Genomic DNA, 20,996 nt, shown 5'->3' with positions numbered 1-20,996 from the left:
AATAGATACATAGATAGACATTGATAGATACTCATGAATAAGTGGTACAACTTGAGCTCATGGGTCTCCTCAAAATGTTCGTCGCTTCTGGCGTGTCAATGTCTTCATTTGGCTCCTAGCCTCTCTCTCTGTGATCTCTTCAAGGGCTCGTCGAGTATGGAGACGTCGGTAAGGCTCTCTGCACACCTTCCAAACAAGAGACCTCAGCTTATCAGTAGTGAAATCCATCCCCAAGAAATTGGTAAATATTCTTGCCTTGGACATCTTCAACTCTAAGATTGATCTTGCGAGAAGCATGATCCTCATCGTTCTGGAGATCAGTTAGGGAAACTTCAAATACTCGACCTTTTAAACCATCACCAGCAATCTTGGTACCCTGGGTTCTGGTCAGGAGGGTTTTGCCACTGGACCTGACACTGAAAATGGATGGGGCCTTGATATCATACCAATCCTTCTTTGAGAAGGGATCAACAACTTTCTTCTTGCCTTTAGAAATACGCTTATTCTTCCCAACGGCCATAGCTTCTTGCAGGCTGTAGAGAAGACTGAACGTAGGAGGCAAACTAAACGTAGGAGGCAGACAAGGGCTCTGTCACGAAAAGTCTCTCTCTCTCTCTCTCTCTCTCTCTCTCTCTCACACACACACACACACACATCTTAGAGGACACCCTCTGAGAGCACCCCGACCATCCGTGCTCGTGGACGGTTTGGGTACTCTCAAAAGGCACCCCTCCCCATCTCTCTCTCTCTCTCTCTCTCTCTCTCTCTAGGCCATACTTTCCTGTGCTTTATAGATATATAGATAAGTAGATAGATTATAGATAATTAGTGGGTAGATAGATTATAGATAATTAGTGGGTACTAATTATGTATGTAGATAGATAGGTAGGTAGATACATAATTAGGTACATAGATAGATAGGTAGATAAATAGATATATAGATCAAGCCCTCCAAGGCCAAGATGGATTAAGGGTTGTTGATAGATACATAATTAGGTACTAATAGATACATTGATAGATAGATACATACTCATGAATAAGTGGTACAACTCCAGCTCCTGGGCCTCCTCAAATGTTCGCGGCTTCCGGTGTGTCAATGTCTTCATTTGCCTCCTAGCCTCTCTCTCTGTGATCTCTTCAAGGGCTCATCCAGCATGGAGACGTCGGTAAAGCTCTCTGCACACCTTCCAAACAAGAGAACTCAGCTTATCAATAGTGAAATCCATCCCCTAGACATTGGTCAGAATATTCTTACCCTGGACATCTTCAGCTCTAAGATTGATCTTGCGAGGAGCATGATCCTCATCGTTCTGGAGATCAGTTAGGGACACTTCAAAAACTCGACCTTTTAAACCATCAGCAGCAATCTTGGTACCCTGGGTCCTGGTCACGAGGGTTTTTCCAATGGACCTGACACATTGAAAATGCATGGGCCTTGATATCATACCAATCCTTCTTTGAGAAGGGATCAACAAATTTCTTCTTGCCTTTAGAAATATGCTTATTCTTCCCAATGGCCATAACTTCTTGTGGGCTGTAGAGAAGACTGAACGTAGGAGGCAGACGAGGGCTCTGTCACGAAAACTCTCTCTCTCTCTCTCTCTCTCTCTCTCTCTCTCTCTCTCTCACACACACACACACACACACACACACAGATCTTAGAGGACACCCTTTGAGAGCACCCCGACCATCCGTGCTCGCGGACGGTTTGGGTGCTCTCACAAGGCACCCCTCCCCATCTCTCTCTCTCTCTCTCTAGGTCATACTCTCCTCTGCTTTAAAAATTAGCAATAGGAGGTACTTAGATAGATAGGTAGATAGGTAAATAGATAGATAGATAGGTAGATAGATAGATAGGTAGATAGATAGGTACATAGATAGATAGGTACATATATAGATAGGTAGATAGGTAAATAGATAGATAGGTAGATAGGTAAATAGATAGATAGGTAGATAGGTAAATAGATAGATAGATAGGTAGGTACATAGATAGGTAGACCATATTCATTGAAGAGATCTACTTTCAAAAGCGGCCATCATGCATTCAAGAGATCTACTTTCAAAAGTGGCGATTCGTTGAGGCGTCTATCTTTGCGCTATACTTAAATTTCTTTAACTTTTAGTCCTTCTTGTTTTTTTATATTATGCAAAAAATTTCTTGTTAAGCAGTGCTATAAAGTATGATGTTCACTAGTAAGAATTCTCTTTAGACACATTTTTAAACATATACTTTAATTTTCCATACAAATCCATACACTATAATACAGTTCTATACAGCTGCTACACTTCCATTCACTTCCTGTAAACGCCGATATACTTCTATAAAGTTGCATACACTTCTATACACTTTCTAAAATTGATGTAAACTTCAATAAACTAGCACACATTTCTCTATACACTTCTTTTAAACTCACATACACTGCCATACACTTTCATGCCTTCACTTTCATTCGATACAACCATATAGGAATCTTATACATTTTCATAGAACCACATAAATTTGTCACATAAATTTTCATACAACCACATAAATTTTAATATATACTTTTATAGTCATCCAAACACTTCTATACACTTCTATACGTTTTTGTACACTTCTTTACACTATAGAATTACACACACTACTTCTATACATTTTCATACACTTCCAATTGACTTTCATACAATTGTATGCATTTTCTATACTCTTCTTATACACTTCGAGACATTTTCACACTACCATAGAGTTCTATAGATCTCCTATACAATCACCCACAGTTTCACACACTCTCATAAAACATTATACACTTCCAATCCTCTTATGTACACTTCCTTACAATTCTACACACTTCCACATAATTCTACACACTTTTTACGTACTCATATACAAATCCTATAAATATCTTATACACTTCCTTATACTTAATAAAGTTTTATACACTTCTCTACATAATTTATACACTTCCTAAATATTTCATACACTTTCTAATAATTTCATACACTTCCTATAGTATTACACATACTACTTTCGACTTCACATAGAAAATCACATAGAAATTCTATATATTTCCTATACAATACGACATATTTAGATAAAGATCATATACATTCTCATAAAAAAAACTGTACAGTTCTAGACAATTCATATACTTTCGTTGATGCACTTATTATAGACTACCACACACTTGCCCACATTTCCACAAAGTGTATGGTACTCTCTTGGGTTTGTCCATACCTGATAAATTAAATTTTTTATTCATAATAATTCATAGGTCATAATTCATAGATCATAGATCATTTAAACTAGGAACTATGACATATGATTTATTATGAACTAGAACTTTCCCTCCAATTTGGACATGCCAATTTTACATGAATATGATATGTACAACTTGCTCAAGCTTCACTAGGTGCCTATTCATATGTATATGATACGTACAACACAAGCTTCACAAAATGCGATGAGCATAAACACCATTAAAGAGCGATGAGACAGGATAACAACATTTATATTCTACTAGAACTCTTTATAGGTACTCTAGCGCCATGGAATAGAGTACTTACCACCACCATTATGAAAGAAAAACTATGCTGTCACTATTGTTTATAAACTATGCACTATGCTTTATAAATTATGAACTATGAACTATGAACTAACAAAAAATCAGTACATACTACGCCGTCGCCACTAGATATCTCTTCTCATCCCATGCCACTAGATATCTCTTCTCATCCCATGCCAAGAATGATTATTACTTCTAAAAGAGATAGTTTACCCTCAACAAACTATACATGTGCAAGTATCTATCACTTCAATCAAGAAAGGAATGCAGTCCCACTCATTTCTACATGATAATATAGAACAAGCTGTACAAGATGTACATATTGGGGAAGGTGGACCATCAGATAATCTTTTCTCATAATGAAGTTTTAGTTCTTCCAAACACTGATGGAACTTCTACTCAACCTAGGCATGTTGGAAAGCAGATAGTATATCCTAGTGATGAATCAAGAAACTATGAGATAGTAATGTGAAGCTCGAGCAAGTCGTACGTATCATATACATCTGAAATTGGCATGCATGAATCACTGGGGATGTTCTACTTGATTAAAATTCATAGGGCATAGTTCATAATTTGTATAAGCTATCACCAAGGTTGGCTAACTCAGAATCTCATGCATTAACTTGTCCTTGCCAAGTAAGAAGCAAGAAGTTAACATTGGCGATCCTACTGGGGAAGCTCTAAAATTGTAGAGTTCCAACTATGGACAGCCCTTCAGATGCAGTGGTGGCAGGTACAAGCATACTGGTGGCCAAGAAAAGGGTGGCGAGGTCGACTAGAAGGTCTTGGAGGAGGTTCAGGAAGTGGAACAAGCACAGGGTTCACCTCCAAGACAGGAGATGACAGAGGAAGAAGAAGGACCAGAACATCCAGAGCAAGGATCAGATCATCAAGAGAGCAGGGGGACGAGCTGCACTAAGAGACTTGAAACTGAAGATGCCGGAGTTCAAGGGGAAGAAGGGTCGGGACCCCCAGGTGCATGTTCAGGCATTTTTTGAGAGGTGGGCTACTTCTCGGGAACTACCCAGAGGGGACTTGACTGCGCTTTTTTCCCAAACGCTGAAGGGAATTGCTCAAAAGTGGTACTTGAATTTTCCACCAGAAAAATTGCCCACATACAAGCTTTTGTCAAAGGCCTTGATAAAAAGATTCAAAGAAGAAAAGTCAGACGAGGAACTGCTGAGTCAGCTCGGCAAAATTCAACAGCGGAAAACAAATGTCAGCAGACAATTCGTGGAGGAAATCAAAGACCTGGCAGCAAGACAATTATCATCGCCTCCCAAAAACAAAAGCATGAGGGCCTGGTGCTTGAACAGAACTTCATTAAAAGACATAGCTCAAGCTGAAGTCACTAATCCAACCAAGACCTTTGAGGAGTTGGTAGAAAGAGTAGCAAAAATGGAAAGAAAGAAAACCACGCACAAGTGCAAGAGGCAAAGCTCCAGTGAAAGTGATAGCGAAACAGAGTCTTGTGAATCTACCAGTAGTTCATAGGAGGGAACACCGGATAATACACAAAGCTACAAGTTGGAGATAAAGAAACTGAAGAAGAGGAAAAGTTGTCAGGGGTAAGAGCTAAAATGCCCTCAAAAGGAGAAAAATGGTGTCTACATTGTAGGGTGGATGGGCATTCAACCAGTGAATGCATGCAATGTGACTATTGTATAAGAAGGGGTCATGAATGGAAAGAGTGCTGTTGGAATTAGGGTTGCAGGAATGCACACACAACTTCAAGAAGATGAGGAAGTTTGAGCACAACACAGTAGTGTATTATGAGTGCCAAAAAATGAAAGATTACAAGCCCTAGAAGATAATGGGCGTATATACAATGCACGGGGGAAAAAACCTCCTAGTGAGGGAAAAAGTGCCCTTGTTGGAATTAGGGTTGCAGGAATGCACACACAACTTCAAGAAGATGAGGAAGTTTGAGCACAACACAGTAGTGTATTATGAGTGCCAAAAAATGAAAGATTACTAGCCCTAGAAGATAATGGGCGTATATACAATGCACGGGGGAAAAAACCTCCTAGTGAGGGAAAAAGTGCCCCGGCGGTCCTAAGTGTGTTCACACACATCACTACTATAATATGGTAACAAATCCCCCCTGGAGTGATGCGGTGAACAAGAGCTAGCACTCATGTATAGGGAAGTGTCTAGCTATGTGGACGAATCCACAAAAGGGAGTAAGCCCAAAGCTTTGCGAAAAGCTTCGAACTTCTCACGAGGCAGAGCCTTTGTGAAAAGATCTGCAAGGTTATCCTGTGTTGGCACATAAGCCAAACTGATCTCTCCTGCAGAGAGTCTCTCCCTGACATAATGGTAGTGCACCTCAATGTGCTTCGTACGAGCATGGAACACTGGGTTCCGCGCAACTGCCAATGCGCTCTGACTGTCAGTGAAGATGGTGGTGGCAGATGGCTGCCCAACACCCAAATCAGCCATAAGGCGTCTGAGCCACACACACTCAACCGTAGCTGTGAAAGCTGCCCTGTACTCAGCTTCACAACTAGAAGTGGCCACAGTAGGCTGCTTCTTGCTCAACCATGATATGCATGAGCTTCCAAGCATGAAGCAAAAACCACTCGTGGACACGCGTGTGTCATAACAACCAGCCCAGTCAGAATCTGAAAAAGCATGTAAATCTGGCGGCAATGATCCCCCCTTGGGATAAAACAACCCAAGATGCCGAGTACCACTCAAATAGCGAAAGATACGCTTCACTGCCTGCCAATGCTTAATGCCTGGGCTATGCATAAATCTGCTCACCTGTGAGACTGCAAACTGAATGTCTGGCCTCGTAATGCATACATAAATGAGGCAACCAACAGCTGTCTGATAGAGTGTGACATCAAAGTGATCTCCAGCATCATGAAGACTCAACTTCAAACCTGTCTCCATTGGAGTAGCAATAGGCTTGCAGTCTTCAAGGCCAAATCTCCGCAACAATGTTTCAATATACTTTGTCTGACACAAAGCAATACCTCCATCACACTGCTTAAATTGTATCCCCAAATAATGATGCAAATGCCCCAAATCTGACATCTCAAAAGAGGCATTCAAATCAGCCTTAAAATCAGCAATATGACTCTCATTTGGTCCTGTGAGCAGCATGTCATCGACATAGAGAGCAATGATTAGATGTACACCATCCACACGTTTAACATACAAAGTGCTTTCTGTTGGACTATTCTGAAACCCATGTGCAGTCAAATATGCATGTATTTTTTCATACCAAGCTCGTGGAGCTTGCTTTAAACCATATAAAGCCCTTTTTAACCTGCACACTTTGTTTTCCTGCCCTCTTTGAACAAAACCACGAGGCTGCGATACATACACCTCCTCATGCAAATCTCCATTTAAGAACGCAGTCTTTATGTCCAGCTGATGTACATTCCAACCATTATGAGCTGCTAATGCACAGATGCTACGAACAGTGGTCATACGACATGTGGGAGCAAAAGTCTCATCAAAATCAATGCCCTTCTCTTGAGCATAACCTTTTGCAACAAGCCTAGCCTTATGGCGATCCACTGTGCCATCAGGCTTACGCTTCAATTTGTAAACCCACTTAGTGCCAATGGCCTTCTTGCCAGGGGGCAAGTCACATAAAGACCATGTACCATTCTTCATAATAGCATCGTATTCTGCTTGCATAGCAGCCATCCAATTTTCTGAACTTTGTGCCTCATCAAATGAAACAGGCTCACTTTCATCGCACATACTAGAAACAGCCAATGCATAACAATCTGACGCATAAGAGGCACCATGAGAGCCAGAACGAGTGCGACTAGACAAAGGGGCATCCAACTTGCTGTCACGCAAAGTCTGCACCAGCCATCTAGGCATATTCCTAGAGCCCTCAATCTCTTGTCTCTCATCCTCAAGTGCATCATGCACATCTGCATCAGATATAGGCTGATCTGTGCCATCATTTAAAACCTGCATAGGCTGAAAAACTGCCTCATGAGGTATTGCACTTGACTGTGCACCACTGAAAAGAGGCAACAATGTATCATAGACATCACGTGAGCTGATATCTGTCTCCTTAGTACATGAAACCAAGGGCTGAACTGCATCTTCCACAAATACAACATCACGGCTAACCAAAATGCGCTTTGTCTGTGGATGATACAAACGATAGCCTTTGCTCTCAGCACTATATCCAACAAAAATACATTTGACAGCTTTGTCATCCAATTTTCTGCGATGTTGCACAGGCACTAATGCATATGCCAGGCAACCAAAAACACGTAAATGGCCAACAGATGGCTTGCGGCTATGCCAAGCCTCATATGGAGTGACAACCTGTAATGCTTTGGTGGGACACCTGTTTAGTACATAAGTGGCACACATGACAGCCTCAAGCCAAAAACTATGTGGTAGACTTTGACTCTTAACCATACATCTTGCCATTTCCATGAGAGACCTGTTTTTTCTCTCAGCCACACCATTTTGCTGTGGTGTATACGGCACTGTACATTGGTGTTTTATCCCACGCTCAGCCAGAAATGCATTAAATTCTGAAGACATATACTCCCCCCCTCGATCTAAACGAAGGGTGCCCATCTTACTTTCTGACACATTTTCAGCCATAACCAAAAACTGTTTGAAGCACAAGAACACTTCGGACTTTGCCTTCAAAGGATATACCCATGCATGCCTGGTAAAATCATCAATGAAAGTCACGAAGTAAAGGTAGTTTCCAAATGATGGAGTTTGCATGGGACCACAAACATCACTGTGAACAAGCTGCAATCTGCGTTCAGCTCTCACTGATCCATCTTTGGGAAAGGAAGCACGCTGCATTTTACCCAATATGCAGCCCTCACAAACATGCTTGACAGGTGCCTCAAGCTTAGGCAAAGAAGACACCATTTCAGATTTCTGCAGGCGCAGCAAACTTGCAAAATTCAGATGACCAAAACGTGCATGCCACAGTTTTGCATCTGAAATAGCCTGCGTATCCATAATAGCACATGCTGAATCCTCTACACATTTGCCATCCATATTGAGCTTATACAGCCCTCGACATAGTGAACTAGATGCTACAATGATGTCACCACAAGAGAGATCATGAACAGTACATCTGTCATCCACAAATTTTACAACCAAACCTGTTTTGGCAAATGCGGAGACTGACAGCAGATTCTTTTTGATCCCTGGCACATACAATGCATCAAAAAGTGTAAAGGTGTTGCCATTTGCAACATTCAGCACAATCTTTCCAACTCCTTTAACGGGATAAGAGGAGTTATTGGCACAAGTGACAGTATTCCCTGTGGGAGCAGACTCAAGGAAAGTGAATAAACTGCGCTGCGAGGTGATATGCTTAGTGGCACCACTGTCAAAGTACCATACATCTGAATCTACTGCAGACATACATGTGTCATGCAAAGATGGGTCATAACTGCACTGCGCATTGAATGCCCATTCTGTATCTAGCACAACATTAGCAGATTCATTGTTAGAAGGAGAGGCATCTGCAACAGCCATACCAGCCTCTTTCTTCTTAGCCTCTTTCGCAGCCAGCTTAGGACACGCTTTGATGACATGATCATTTCCCTTACAGTACTTGCAAAATGTCTTCTGTTTGTCACCTTTCTTCTCATCTTTGTCTTCCTTCTTTGGTTGCGCAGCATTTGCAGATTTCTGCTTACTAGAAGAAAAGCCAGCTTTACCTTTCCCGCTTCTCTGACTAGCAACGAAAGCTTGATCTGCGACACGCATAATATTCCTGTTTTGCCTTGACTGGTCTTCTTGCAGCAAAACAGAAACTAACTCCTCAAATGATAAGGCATTGGGATTGCCTTTCATCATCAAGCGAAGAGTGGAAGCAAAACCCTGATAAGAATCTGGTAGACCATTCAAAACAGTCTGCACAAGTGAACTGTCTGACAGGATTTCATCTGCAGAAATGAGCTGCTCTTTGAAATCCTTGATCTTTGTCAAAAAGCTATCCATAGAATCACCTTCGTTCATATGCTCACTCTCCAACTGTTTTCGGAGATAAGCAACACGAGCCTCATTTCTTGCCTGATACAATGTGGCAAGTACATCCCAAGCATCCTTAGAAGTCCTGCAGGAGCGAATATGTGGGATAATGGTACGTTTGACAGACAGCGCAATCAAGGCATGAGCCTGCGCATCTCTACCATCCCAACGAATCTGCTCTGCTGAAAGTGGTGGTTCTCGAACAGCTGCTACAGCACTTGTGCCTGCACCATCATCAACAGTACCTGTTTCTGATGTGTTTGCAGCATTCCCAGCCACAATAGGACGTGCATCAATACCCTGCACAATGTTCCATAACCCCTTTGCTACCAATACATGTCGCATCATATATGCCCACAATGGATAGTTGGTGCCATCCAACTTATCCTCAGCAGCCAACATGCGGAATACATCATTGTTGTCAGCCATGGCCAATGACTGTACTACTAGATGTAAATGCTGTCTGTAAGAGGAAAACCTGTATAAAATTGACCTGTGCTATGTAGCACAGCCCAAAACAGACGAATGGGAACCTGTCCTGCAGATTTCAATCTTGACAGAAAATCTGCACAGTAGGACGATTTTGCCTGCGCAGTACTTGGAATGCAAAAACGGAGGGCGAAATGACCTCAGATCAAAATTCTGAAACAACCGAGCCCTACCGGCTCTCCCACGGCATATACTAACCTGCAGACGCTCGTGAAACCTCGTCGCAATCGGAGGAGATGAAGCGGCAGGTGCCGGTGATGCTGCCCGGGAGGAGGAAGCCTGCTCTGATACCAATTGTTGGAATTAGGGTTGCAGGAATGCACACACAACTTCAAGAAGATGAGGAAGTTTGAGCACAACACAGTAGTGTATTATGAGTGCCAAAAAATGAAAGATTACAAGCCCTAGAAGATAATGGGCGTATATACAATGCACGGGGGAAAAAACCTCCTAGTGAGGGAAAAAGTGCCCCGGCGGTCCTAAGTGTGTTCACACACATCACTACTATAATATGGTAACAAGTGCCCTATTAGACTGGCACCTCCAGTAAGGCTAGCAATAGTGGCAAAGCCAGCAGAGGAATCAAATGCGCAACTGAATCAGCAGTCTGAAGGTCAGGCTCCCAGATATTACAGACCGAGGCCAGTGAGGAAAATTATATGCTGGCACTGCCAGAAAGAAGGCCATTTTGCCAGAGATTGTCCAGAGTGGATCGCTCAACAAAGTAATCCAGGGGTGAATCTGGTGCTACCGGAAGTAGCTGTAATCACCAGATCTCAGCACCAGGAAAAACTGAAGCTAGAGGAAAACCCAGAAAAACCAATGCAAATATGGAAGAAGTTAAAGCAGGAAGCGGCACAATTAACTCAGGAATTACAATGCATCAAACCTGCTGTTGAAAACGCCGCTCCAAAGAGGGAGCAAATAAACACTAAAATCTGGGTGAAAAAAATAGCAGAGGCTCAAGAGGAATCAAGGCCCCCAGTACTGAATGTGGAAACAGAGAAAGATGACCAAGAATCACTGGGGTCGCTCCCAATAAAAATCGAAAACAAATGGGAAAACCTAAATGCACGAAACACTTAGTTTGGAAATGTCCAAACTAGTGGAAGTAGTGCTGGCTGTTGAAGAATTGCTGGAGAACGAGGGGCTAAAGTCAGCTTATGAAATAAACAAGATAGGAATTTGGGATGATCAGGCTCCCTTAATTCAAGTGGTGTGCCAGATCCGAAAAAGATGGAAGCCTCTAGAGAAGGTTACCCTGGATGGTGGGGCAAGAGTGAACATAATCTCAAAAAATGTCAGGAAATTCTTAAATCTGCAGGCCAGCACCATTTCAGCTGAGGATGGCAAATCAAACGATCTCAAAGCCTCTGGGCATAGTGGAAGAAGTACCAATGAAAGTAGCAGGGGTGAAATTTGAAACGTCATTCCTAGTGTTGGTGGATGTAGGGGAAGCCTACGATATGCTTTTGGGAAGGCCATGGTTGAGGGCTGCAGGAGCGGTACATGACTGGAGAACAGATGAGTTAATTATGAATGTCGAAAACAAGGTGGTGAAAATTTCCACATCATCGACCACAATACCGAAGTCCATCCGACCAGGACAGATGTTTGCATCTGAGCCACATGACTTATGGAAAAAGCTGGAGCAAAGCAGCATAGTCCAAGTGGCAACTGTAGATTAAAACTGCTGACTTTACTGAGTTGAAGCTGGCAGCTCAGTAGACACGATTCCCAGCTCATTTCCAACATGAAGAAGAGGGTCATAGGCAAATCAGCAAAAACACTAGCCAGGAAGCGGCTTGCGAGGTCGAAGAAATCTCTCTGACTGGAGGATCAAACAAAACTCTGCGAGTAAGCAAAATGCTTCCAGAAACAATTAAGCAGAAGATGTTAGAATTGTTTCAGGAGTTTGAAGATGTATTTGCCTGGAACCACACTGAGCTAAAAGGAATCGACCCAAAAATTTGTCAGCACAAGATTCCCTTGAAAATGGATGCAAGACCTATCAGAATGAAAAGATACAGAATGAAAAGATACAGAATGAATCCCAACTATGCAAAGAAAGTAAAAGAGGAGATTGAAGCACTGTTAAAGGCAGGATTCATAACTGAGGTGGAATGCAGTGATTGGCTATTTCCCATTGTGGTGGTACCCAAAAAGAATGGCAAATTACGAATCTGTGTGGATTTCAGGAAACTAAATGATCAAACAATCAAGGATTCCTTCCCTCTACAATTTATAGACACAATGTTAGATCAAATAGCAGGATTTGACATGTACATTTTCTTGGATGGATACAGTGGATACAATCAAATCAGTCTGGCACCGGAGGATCTGGAGAAAACCACCTTCATAACAGAGTGGGGAGCATTCATGTACTTGGTGATGCCGTTTGGACTATGCAACGCCCCAGCGACATTCCAGAGGGCAATGATGGCCATTTTTTCGGAGTATTTGCAAAAGTTCATGGCTATCTTTGTGGATGATTTCACAGTTTACTCCAACCAAGAAAATCACCTGGAATGTTTGAGACTAATGTTTGTAAAGTGCAGAGAAAAGAGGGTCTGCTTAAATCCCTTCAAGTGTGTGTTCGGAGTGGACAAGGGAGAAGTGCTGGGACATGTGATATCCAGAGGAGGAATTGAGATGTCTCAAAATAAGGTCAAGGCAATCCTAGAGGCAAGGGCTCCAACAAACGCCAATAAGGTGGACAACTTCCTAGGATATGTTAAATTTTTACAGGAGGTTTATTGAAAAATTGTCAGAACAGGCGGTGCCAATGTATGCATTAACAAAGAAAGAAGCTCAGTTCTATTGGGATGAAAGGTGCCAGGAGGGATTTGAGGCAATAAAGAGGTTAGTTTCGCAAAAGCCCATTCTGAAACAACCTAATTGGAATCTTCTGTTCCACGTTCATGTGGACGCCTCGGGAGTAGCTTTGGGAGCTATACTGGCACACCAGAAGGAGAGGTCGATTTTCCAATCTATTTTGCAAGTAGAAGGTTCTCTCAGGTAGAACAAGCATACACAACCATAGAGAGAGAAGCCTTGGGGATGGTGTTCGCGGTGCAAAAGTTTTTCCACTATCTATTGGAAAACTTCTTCACCTTCTATGTGGATCATCAAGCACTGATTTATCTCATCAACAAAATCTTCATACAGGGAAGATTGTTTAGATGGATGCTGCTGCTTCAAGAATTGAATTCAAGATCATACACAAACCTGGAAAGAACCATCTGGGTGCTGATTTCTTGTCCAGAGCAGTTCTAGCTAATGAACAATCGGGGATAAAAGATGAGTTTCCTAACGCCAATCTGTTCAAAATAGAATTGGATTCTGAGGACAGGGACATAGCCAACTATTTGAGGATGGGGAATTCGCCCCCCGAGTGGCCTCTCAAGAAAAAGAAGGCTCTAGTCATACAAGCCAGAAACTATACTTGGGTGGCAGGTGCACTCTACAAAGTGGGTAAGGATTATGTGTTGAGAAGGTGTGTACCAATTTCAGAAAGGGTTCCATTAATTGAAGCGACACATGAGCAAGATTCAGGAGGACATATGTCATGAGGGGTCACAGCAAGAAAACTACTACAGGCAGGCTACTGGTGGAATACACTGTTCAAGGATTCCCAGGAATGGGTCAAAGGCGCGACATTTGCCAGAGAACGGGGAGACCAACTTCCAGTGTCATGGGACCGTTGCAGCCTATTCAACCAGCCTATTCAACCCTTGGCGCCCTTCATGAAGTGGGGAATTGATTTTATGGGGCCATTCAAAAACACTGGGAAGCACAAATACATAGTAGCTACAACAGATTATGTGACCAAGTGGATAGAAGCTAAAGTGCTATCAGATAACACAGCCAAGAAAATAGCTAAGTTCTTATACGAGCACATTATAACCAGGTTTGGCTGCCCTCTAGAGCTAGTAATTGATCAAGGAACTCATTTTCTGAATGAGATAGTGGAGGCCCTGACCACAACATTCATGATCAAGCATAGAAAGGCAGCCACATATTACCCACGGTGTAATGGTCAGGCTGAGAGTACAAACAAAACATTGAAACGAATCTTGACTAAAATGGCAGAAACTCAGAAAGGAGCTTGGGGCATGCAATTACAATCGGCCTTATGGGCTTACAGAACTGCATTCAAGGTTTCCACGAAGCAAACGCCATTCGAATTAGCATTTGGCCAGGAAGTAGTTGTACCATTCGAATTCAAGCTCCCAGCCCTGAGACTCTCAGTTCACCCCCAGAATCAACTTACAGGACAGATTACTAGAGCTCGAAAAGTTGGATGAGCAAAGGCAGAGGGCCCTGTGGGAGCAAGAGGTAGCACAGTTATGCATGAAGGCATATCATGATCGATCAATTAAGAAAAAAGAACTTAAAGAGGGTGAATTAGTGCTTTGGTACCCAGGGAAAATGGAAGGAAAAAGAAAGAATCTGACTTCAGGATGGACTGGCCCTTATGAAATTAACAGAATGTATGAGATGGTTCGGTCCAACTGAAGGACTTAAAAGATCTAGTCTTTCCTGAAAGAGTGAATAGGGGTAAGCTAAGAAGATACTATCCCAGAATCTCAGCTCAAATAAGTTCAGATCAGGCCAAAAACGTACACCAAGATACAATCCAGGAAAGCTCAAAGCAGGCCAATAACACTCTGGGAGAATCAGAACAAGCCCAACCAGTTCAGGAAGACTCAAGTCAGAAGACTCAAGTCAGCAGGCCGGCGAAAAAGAGGCACAGAAAGATCTTCAGAAAATGTCAGCTAAGGCTTCTAAACGGGAAAAAGAAAAAGTGCCACTGGCAGAGCCAGGGAGTCCAAAGACGGTGCTCACCAAGCAGAGGGCCAAGCAATTGAGGGACGCAACCCAGGTGGCAAGAGTTGAGGCCCTGAAACACAATAATCAGGTGACGTGGCAGAAACAAGCGACAAAATTTAAAGAGAGAATCCGACAGTCATATAGAATCATTACAAAGATCTCTATATGTAAACTCATCAAAATCCACACCTTGCTATTGCTTAAACCCTTTAGCACAACCAATCCTACCTTGTACTTTGGTCATTTGGAGTAATCTTCAACTTATAGACCCACTTACATGGCAAACGCTTCTTCCCACTTGGTAAAGGCGCACCAAATCCCACATAAGATTTTTATGCAGTGAGTCCATCTACAATTGCATACCTTTCTCCCACTTGACTTTGTCATCTTGCAACATAGCCTCTTTATAGTAGGAGGGCTCTCCGCAATCTGTCAACATAGCCTCTTTATTGTAGGAGGGCTCTCCGCAATCTGTTAACATGACATAATCCAATGAAGGAACAAATCTGTCAGGAGGTCTTGAAACCCTTGTAGACCTTCTAACAACTGGTTGAGGTTGTTGTTCTTCAACAACATCTTGTGGCATAGGAGGTTCCTATCCAGGTTGGTCAACAATAGGTGCTTGAGCCCTATCATACACATGTCCATCTTCAAGAAAGATAACTCTTCGCATCTCCACTATAGGTATAGGATTTTAATGCATCTTCTCTTCATTGAAGTAAACATCATCGCACTGTGAACAATCTTCCTGGATTTTGGATCCCATAACCGATATCCCATCTCACTAGAACTACCATAGCCAAGAAATATGCATTTCTTTGACTTAGGAGACAACTTGTCTAAGGCAGTTTCCCTGACCATAGATCTTCTACTACCTTCTCATCCAAAGCGTTGTTTGGAGACCTATTGATAAGATGAATTTCAATTGTTGGCAAAAGCTTCTACCCAAAACCCATTAGGGCAACTTCTCTTGTATGGTACAATTAATGAAATTGTGAAAAGAAATTTGCCCACCTCATTTGCTTGTTAGAGAACTTTGTTTGCGTCATGAAGTTCTTGAGGCTTTGATGATCCATTCAAATGATGAAGGGATTGCCGAGTAAATAGTGCTTCCATGAATCTAGAGCATGCATTACCGCACGTAACTCTTTCTCATAGATTCCTAGCACCCGCTCTTGTGGTTGTAGGCAGCGACTTTCATATGCTATGGCATGCCCTTCTTGCAAAAGCACGGCACCCAAGCAATCACCACATGCATCATAATGGACCTCAAAAGGTTTAGTGAGATCTAGAAGCACTAGCATTGGAGATGACATTAGCTTCTCTTTAAGCTTCATAAAAGCCTTGTTTTCTTTAGATGTCCATTGGAATTTGACTTTCTTTTTAGTCAAATCATGTAGTGGTCCTGCTATAATAGAAAATTTCTCAAAAAATATTCTATAGTAGAAGCACATTCCAATGAAACTTCTTACTTCATGTAGATTCCTTGGTTGGATCCATTCCTCAATTATCTTTAACTTTTTTGGATCCATACGGATACCATCTTTAGAGATAATATGACCCAAGTATCAAACATTCTCTCAGCCACACCATTCTGTGGAGGGTTATACAGAGCAGTCAACTCCCTCTCGATGCCTTTTGACTCACAAAAGTGCTGAAAAGCTTTGCTGACATACTCTCCACCATTATCTAACCTCAAGCTTTTGCTTGTCTTGCCAGATTGATTCTCCACTAATGACACAAAAATTTAAAATTTCAAAAGAACTTCATCTTTCTTCTTGAGAGAATATACCCATACTTTTGTTGAGTAGTCATCTATAAAAGTAACAAAGTACTTAGCACCTCCCATAGACACGTTAGACATAGGTCCACACACATCACTATCACTAACTCTAACGACTCACTTTTACGAGTGGTTCCATGCTTGTGTGGTGAGACTATGATTGCTTACCATACAGACAATGCTCACAAATAGAAAAATCTGAGAAAAATCAAAGCCAAGCACATAACCAAAATGAGATAGAATTTTCATTCCCTTCTGAGACATGTGAGCTAATCGGCGATGCCACAATGAAGCACTTGGCTACTTGGTTACACAAATTACATGGTTTTTAACGCTGGATACATGCAACATGTACAAAGTTCCTAACTTTGCACCACGTGCAACAACTAAAGGACCTTTGGTGATCTTCCAAAAGAATTATCACCAAAATGCAATGATACCCTACATCGTCCAATTGACCAGTGCTAATCAAGCTCTTGGTGAGCTTGGGAACATGTCTCACATTCTTCAGGAGGGTGAAGCCATTTTGAAACTTTAACTTCAGGGTGAACAAATTTAACAAAGTAGAGAAAAAGAATTTGTACACTTAGAGCACCATATGAAGCAAGAAATTTAATGCTTACATTTACAAGACCTCTATACTAAGCAGTGTATGTATAGAACTTTCCCAAAAATATCCAACCCTAAAGCCTAAAGGAAAATAGAGAATGTTTTGGGTGTATCTTTGCAATGCAAAGTCCATTGAGGCTAAGAATTTAGTAGGATAAATATCTAGAGGAGAGGATTGGGGATATCAAATTTCATCTAAAAAAAATAACATAACAGAGAGATATGGTGGAATTTAATCCAACTCAGAAAAAAAGTAGCAAAAAGGAAGGGTGGGAGTCTTTGGGATTAATAGAGATAAGGGAGATGGGGAACATTGAGAGAGAAAATATTTGTAAGTAGATTGGGCACTTGGTGCATCAACTCACCCTCTCCCTTTTCCCACAATAAAATATCCTTAAGGCTTATTTTGTTAAGATCTTGTCAGATCTAGAGAGAGAAAGTGTACAAAAGATTCATGTTACATGAATCTGGTATCCTAAGCATCCTATTGGCCAGAGGGCCTTGGGTCCAAATGTTTTCTAATGGTCATCAAAAAATGCAAAAAGAAGCGTACAATTTCAACAATTTCATCCTTTACCATTGAAAGCTAAACCTAAGAAGGTAACATGAGAAGTGTTCCTAGTAGCAACCATGGCAGCACCACCTCTCAACCCTACAAATCTCAAGGTAATATTTGCTACACATAGAGGCAAGTCCAAAGTGGTAGACCTTAATAGCAGCCATATAGCCCAAATACGAGAGAGAGAGAGAGCGCAGAGGGGGAGAGAGAGAGAGCAGAGAGAGAGAGAGAGAGAGAGAGAGAGAGAGAGAGAGAGAGAGAGAGAGAGAGAGAGTCAGAGGCTCAAACTTAAGTTTGAGCTTCTGGTGCTATAAGAGGCTCAAACTTAACCTCACAATAACGACCCTCACAAAAGGCTATGCAACTACCAATACATCCACCACATTCAATATACATCCACAATAAAAGTCTCTGTGTCAAAATTGCTTTTGCAATTTGTTTGAACTAAGCGGACCCACACTATCTTATACATACACTTTGAATATGGACAAGATAACAGTGCCTGCACACCAAAAGCCTATCTCTAGTAGAAAATGTCTTCAATACAAGAAACACCTATGATTGAGCACTGAGAAGCTCACAATAACCGATACCTTCATCCACAACTTGCAAACACACCTGAATGTCAAAATTTGCACCACCACAAAGAACTCTACAATATGCAAGAATGTTGATATGAAGTAGTAGATCTACCACTTATAGATCCTTTAGATAAGCTCTAGGCATAGTGGTGTGGGTAAAGACCACCAAATGCCAAAAATGCAGAACTCAACCTATTGCAAAAAATGATAAAAATGACTGCATAGGCCTTACAGAGCCAAACAAAGGTAGAATCATCCTGAATGGAAAAAATAGCATTAAAGATCCCTACGAGCCGGTCTGCATACTCTCCTCCACCTTTACCACACATGAAGTAAGTCCTAACTTTTCCAGAGAAGAGCACATATATCCAGCCAAATTACTTGCAACACTTGCCATCTCAGAACACCGAAGATAACGAAAAGCACTACGGTAACCAGACTTACAAACTTTGAACCACCTCACTGCTTTAAGATTTGTGACTCCCACAATGATGAAACTTCTCTGCTTGGAGGTGTTGGCGAGGAATTTCTGGCCAACAGCTATGGCTTCTCCAACTATAGTAGCACTGTCATATCTCTTAGTCTGGGTAGTGGATTGAGTAAAGAGAATAGTACCAACTGCTTCAGGTGTTGGTGCTTCAATAATCGAAGCCGTGGTCAGATAAAAGTCTGGTCTTTTTTCTGCACATAAATTGCCTGTGGCCTTGACGAATACAAAAGCGACGTAACGAGGCCTACTCCTTTGGCTTTGTTTATGAATTAGATCGTTAAATTTAGTCTCAACTGACACGATGACCTTTTTACACTTTTTCCAAACTGTCGTCTAGTTTACAACTGTGTCCCACTGTTTTTTCGGCCACAAAGTTTCTGTAACTCTTGCACTTGCAGGCTTAGGAAAACTATCATCATCCACAGGACTTTCCAAGACTAATTTACCCCAGTCTTGATAAGTAGATGGACTATGTGAAGAGCTTCCAAAAGTGATGCTTGAAAATTGACCGGAGATATCTACAATAGAACACAACACGTATTCATTGAATATGAATACATTGAAGCACATGTATTCATATACACATCTATATTGCAGCACATCAAAATACATCCATACATTGCAGCACATGTATTCATATTCATATACATGTATTCATATGCATGCAGAAAAATACATTAAAATTGATTCATGCAGAGACTCTAATCAGCTATCACCAAACTTTTGCAATTTCAAACAAAACAGAAATATTAAACACTCACCTCATGATGTATGGCTTTGATCCTATGATGTATGAAACTTGACAAGATCCAATGCTTCTGAATTTAAAGAAAAATAGAAAAACACCCAAACTATGACAAAAAAGTAGGAAAAACTACAAGCAAAATCATGACTACAAGCAGAAAATCAAACTCCCACCTGATGGTAGTGACATACTGAGAGTTACAGATCCACTGGATGATGATGGCTTTCTATTTTGATAATGTGTGTCGAGCGCCTCCTTTGCCTTGCTGAAGGCTTCGGCCTTCTCCATTCGGGGAAACGCAATCATCATAAGGGCCACCAATTGAAGCATTGCCATGGGAGCATTGATCACCGTCTTAGTAGCTTCCTTACACATATTGGAATCCAAGCTACATGATTCTTTGAAATAGCTCAATAATTTCTCCATGCCTTCCAACTCCACCTCTTGTTTGTGCTCCACCTCCACCTCCACCTCCTGCTTCTGCTTCTCCTTTCCCTCCTCCTGCTTGTGCTCCACCTCCACCTCCACCTCCTGCTCCTGCTTCCCCTTCCCCTTTCGCTTCCCCTGTTTGTGCTCCACCTCCTACTTGTCCTCCCCCTCTTGCTTCTGCTTTTGCTTCCCCTCCTCCTGCATCACGTTCTCCTGCTTCTCAACCCTAGCTCAGGAATGAGAGCGAAGGCTGAAGACAATATCCCGAGGTTCCACCATTTTTTTGAGAAATGGCCCCGAAAAAAGTACAGTAAATTTTTTCCAAAAAATTTGAAATGTGCTAGAGTGTGGGTATATCGGAATCTTATGATAGTGTACATCCTCGCATGACATTCCTTACATGGGACAAGCATACATGCCTTGAATATCGCACCATGACACGCCAAAGAGAACGATAACTACTATTGACTTTCAAGTCAGTGATCTTACCCTGGGGGGAAGGTGTTAATTTTGCGATCTACAGGAGGGCGATTATGTTCCAAGTAGAGGATTGAGATTTCTAGCTTGAGTACTTTGTGCTTTTTGCAGAAACAGCCCCTCAATTATAATTACATGGGTCTCCACTACAATTACAATTACATCAATCTCAATTAGATGGGTTCGCAATCCATGACAATTACATCGGTCTACATTACAATTACATGGGTCTCTAATACAATTACATGGGTCTCCATTACAATCACATAGATCTCCAATACAATGATAATTATATGGATCTCCACAACAATGTGTCTCCACTTTAATTACAAGGATCTCCACTATAGTTATAACTTTTTGTCTAAGTTTTCAACAATACTACTTCCAAGTCCTTTCTCAATCATCTCATTAGTCTGTAAGCATTAACAAGTACTTTCTTAATACCCTCCTAGATCAATCTATGTTATA

The 20,996-nt window shown here is 41.6% G+C and overlaps 1 protein-coding gene across 4 annotated transcripts; it reads right to left on the bottom strand.

Moving 5' to 3' along the window:
- Positions 1-264: 264 nt before the first annotated feature.
- LOC147615040 (uncharacterized) lies at positions 265-20,101 on the bottom strand. 4 transcript variants are annotated; one of them, XR_015262898.1, is made up of 3 exons: positions 19,796-20,101; positions 1,031-1,184; positions 265-545 (listed from the first exon to the last, which is right to left on the bottom strand). XR_015262898.1 is itself a non-coding variant. In XM_086779847.1 (2 exons), the coding sequence occupies exons 1-2, from the start codon at positions 20,046-20,048 to the stop codon at positions 19,211-19,213; spliced, it is 438 nt and encodes a 145-aa protein (XP_086635973.1). In that variant the 5' UTR covers positions 20,049-20,101; the 3' UTR covers positions 18,156-19,210. The 4 variants fall into 4 exon arrangements, 1 of the variants encoding a protein (XP_086635973.1); XR_015262897.1 differs by having other exon boundaries at positions 1,031-1,176; XR_015262896.1 differs by lacking the exons at positions 265-545; positions 1,031-1,184 and adding exons at positions 18,156-19,395; positions 19,639-19,695.
- Between the last annotated feature and the right edge of the window lie 895 nt (positions 20,102-20,996).

Source organism: Cibotium barometz, chromosome 41, assembly GCF_041138505.1.
Source record: "Cibotium barometz isolate CiBa-2024 chromosome 41, ASM4113850v1, whole genome shotgun sequence".
NCBI lineage: Eukaryota > Viridiplantae > Streptophyta > Polypodiopsida > Cyatheales > Cibotiaceae > Cibotium > Cibotium barometz.
The sequence above is the reverse complement of the archived record's forward strand: the minus strand, read 5'-3'. Positions and strand labels throughout refer to the sequence as shown.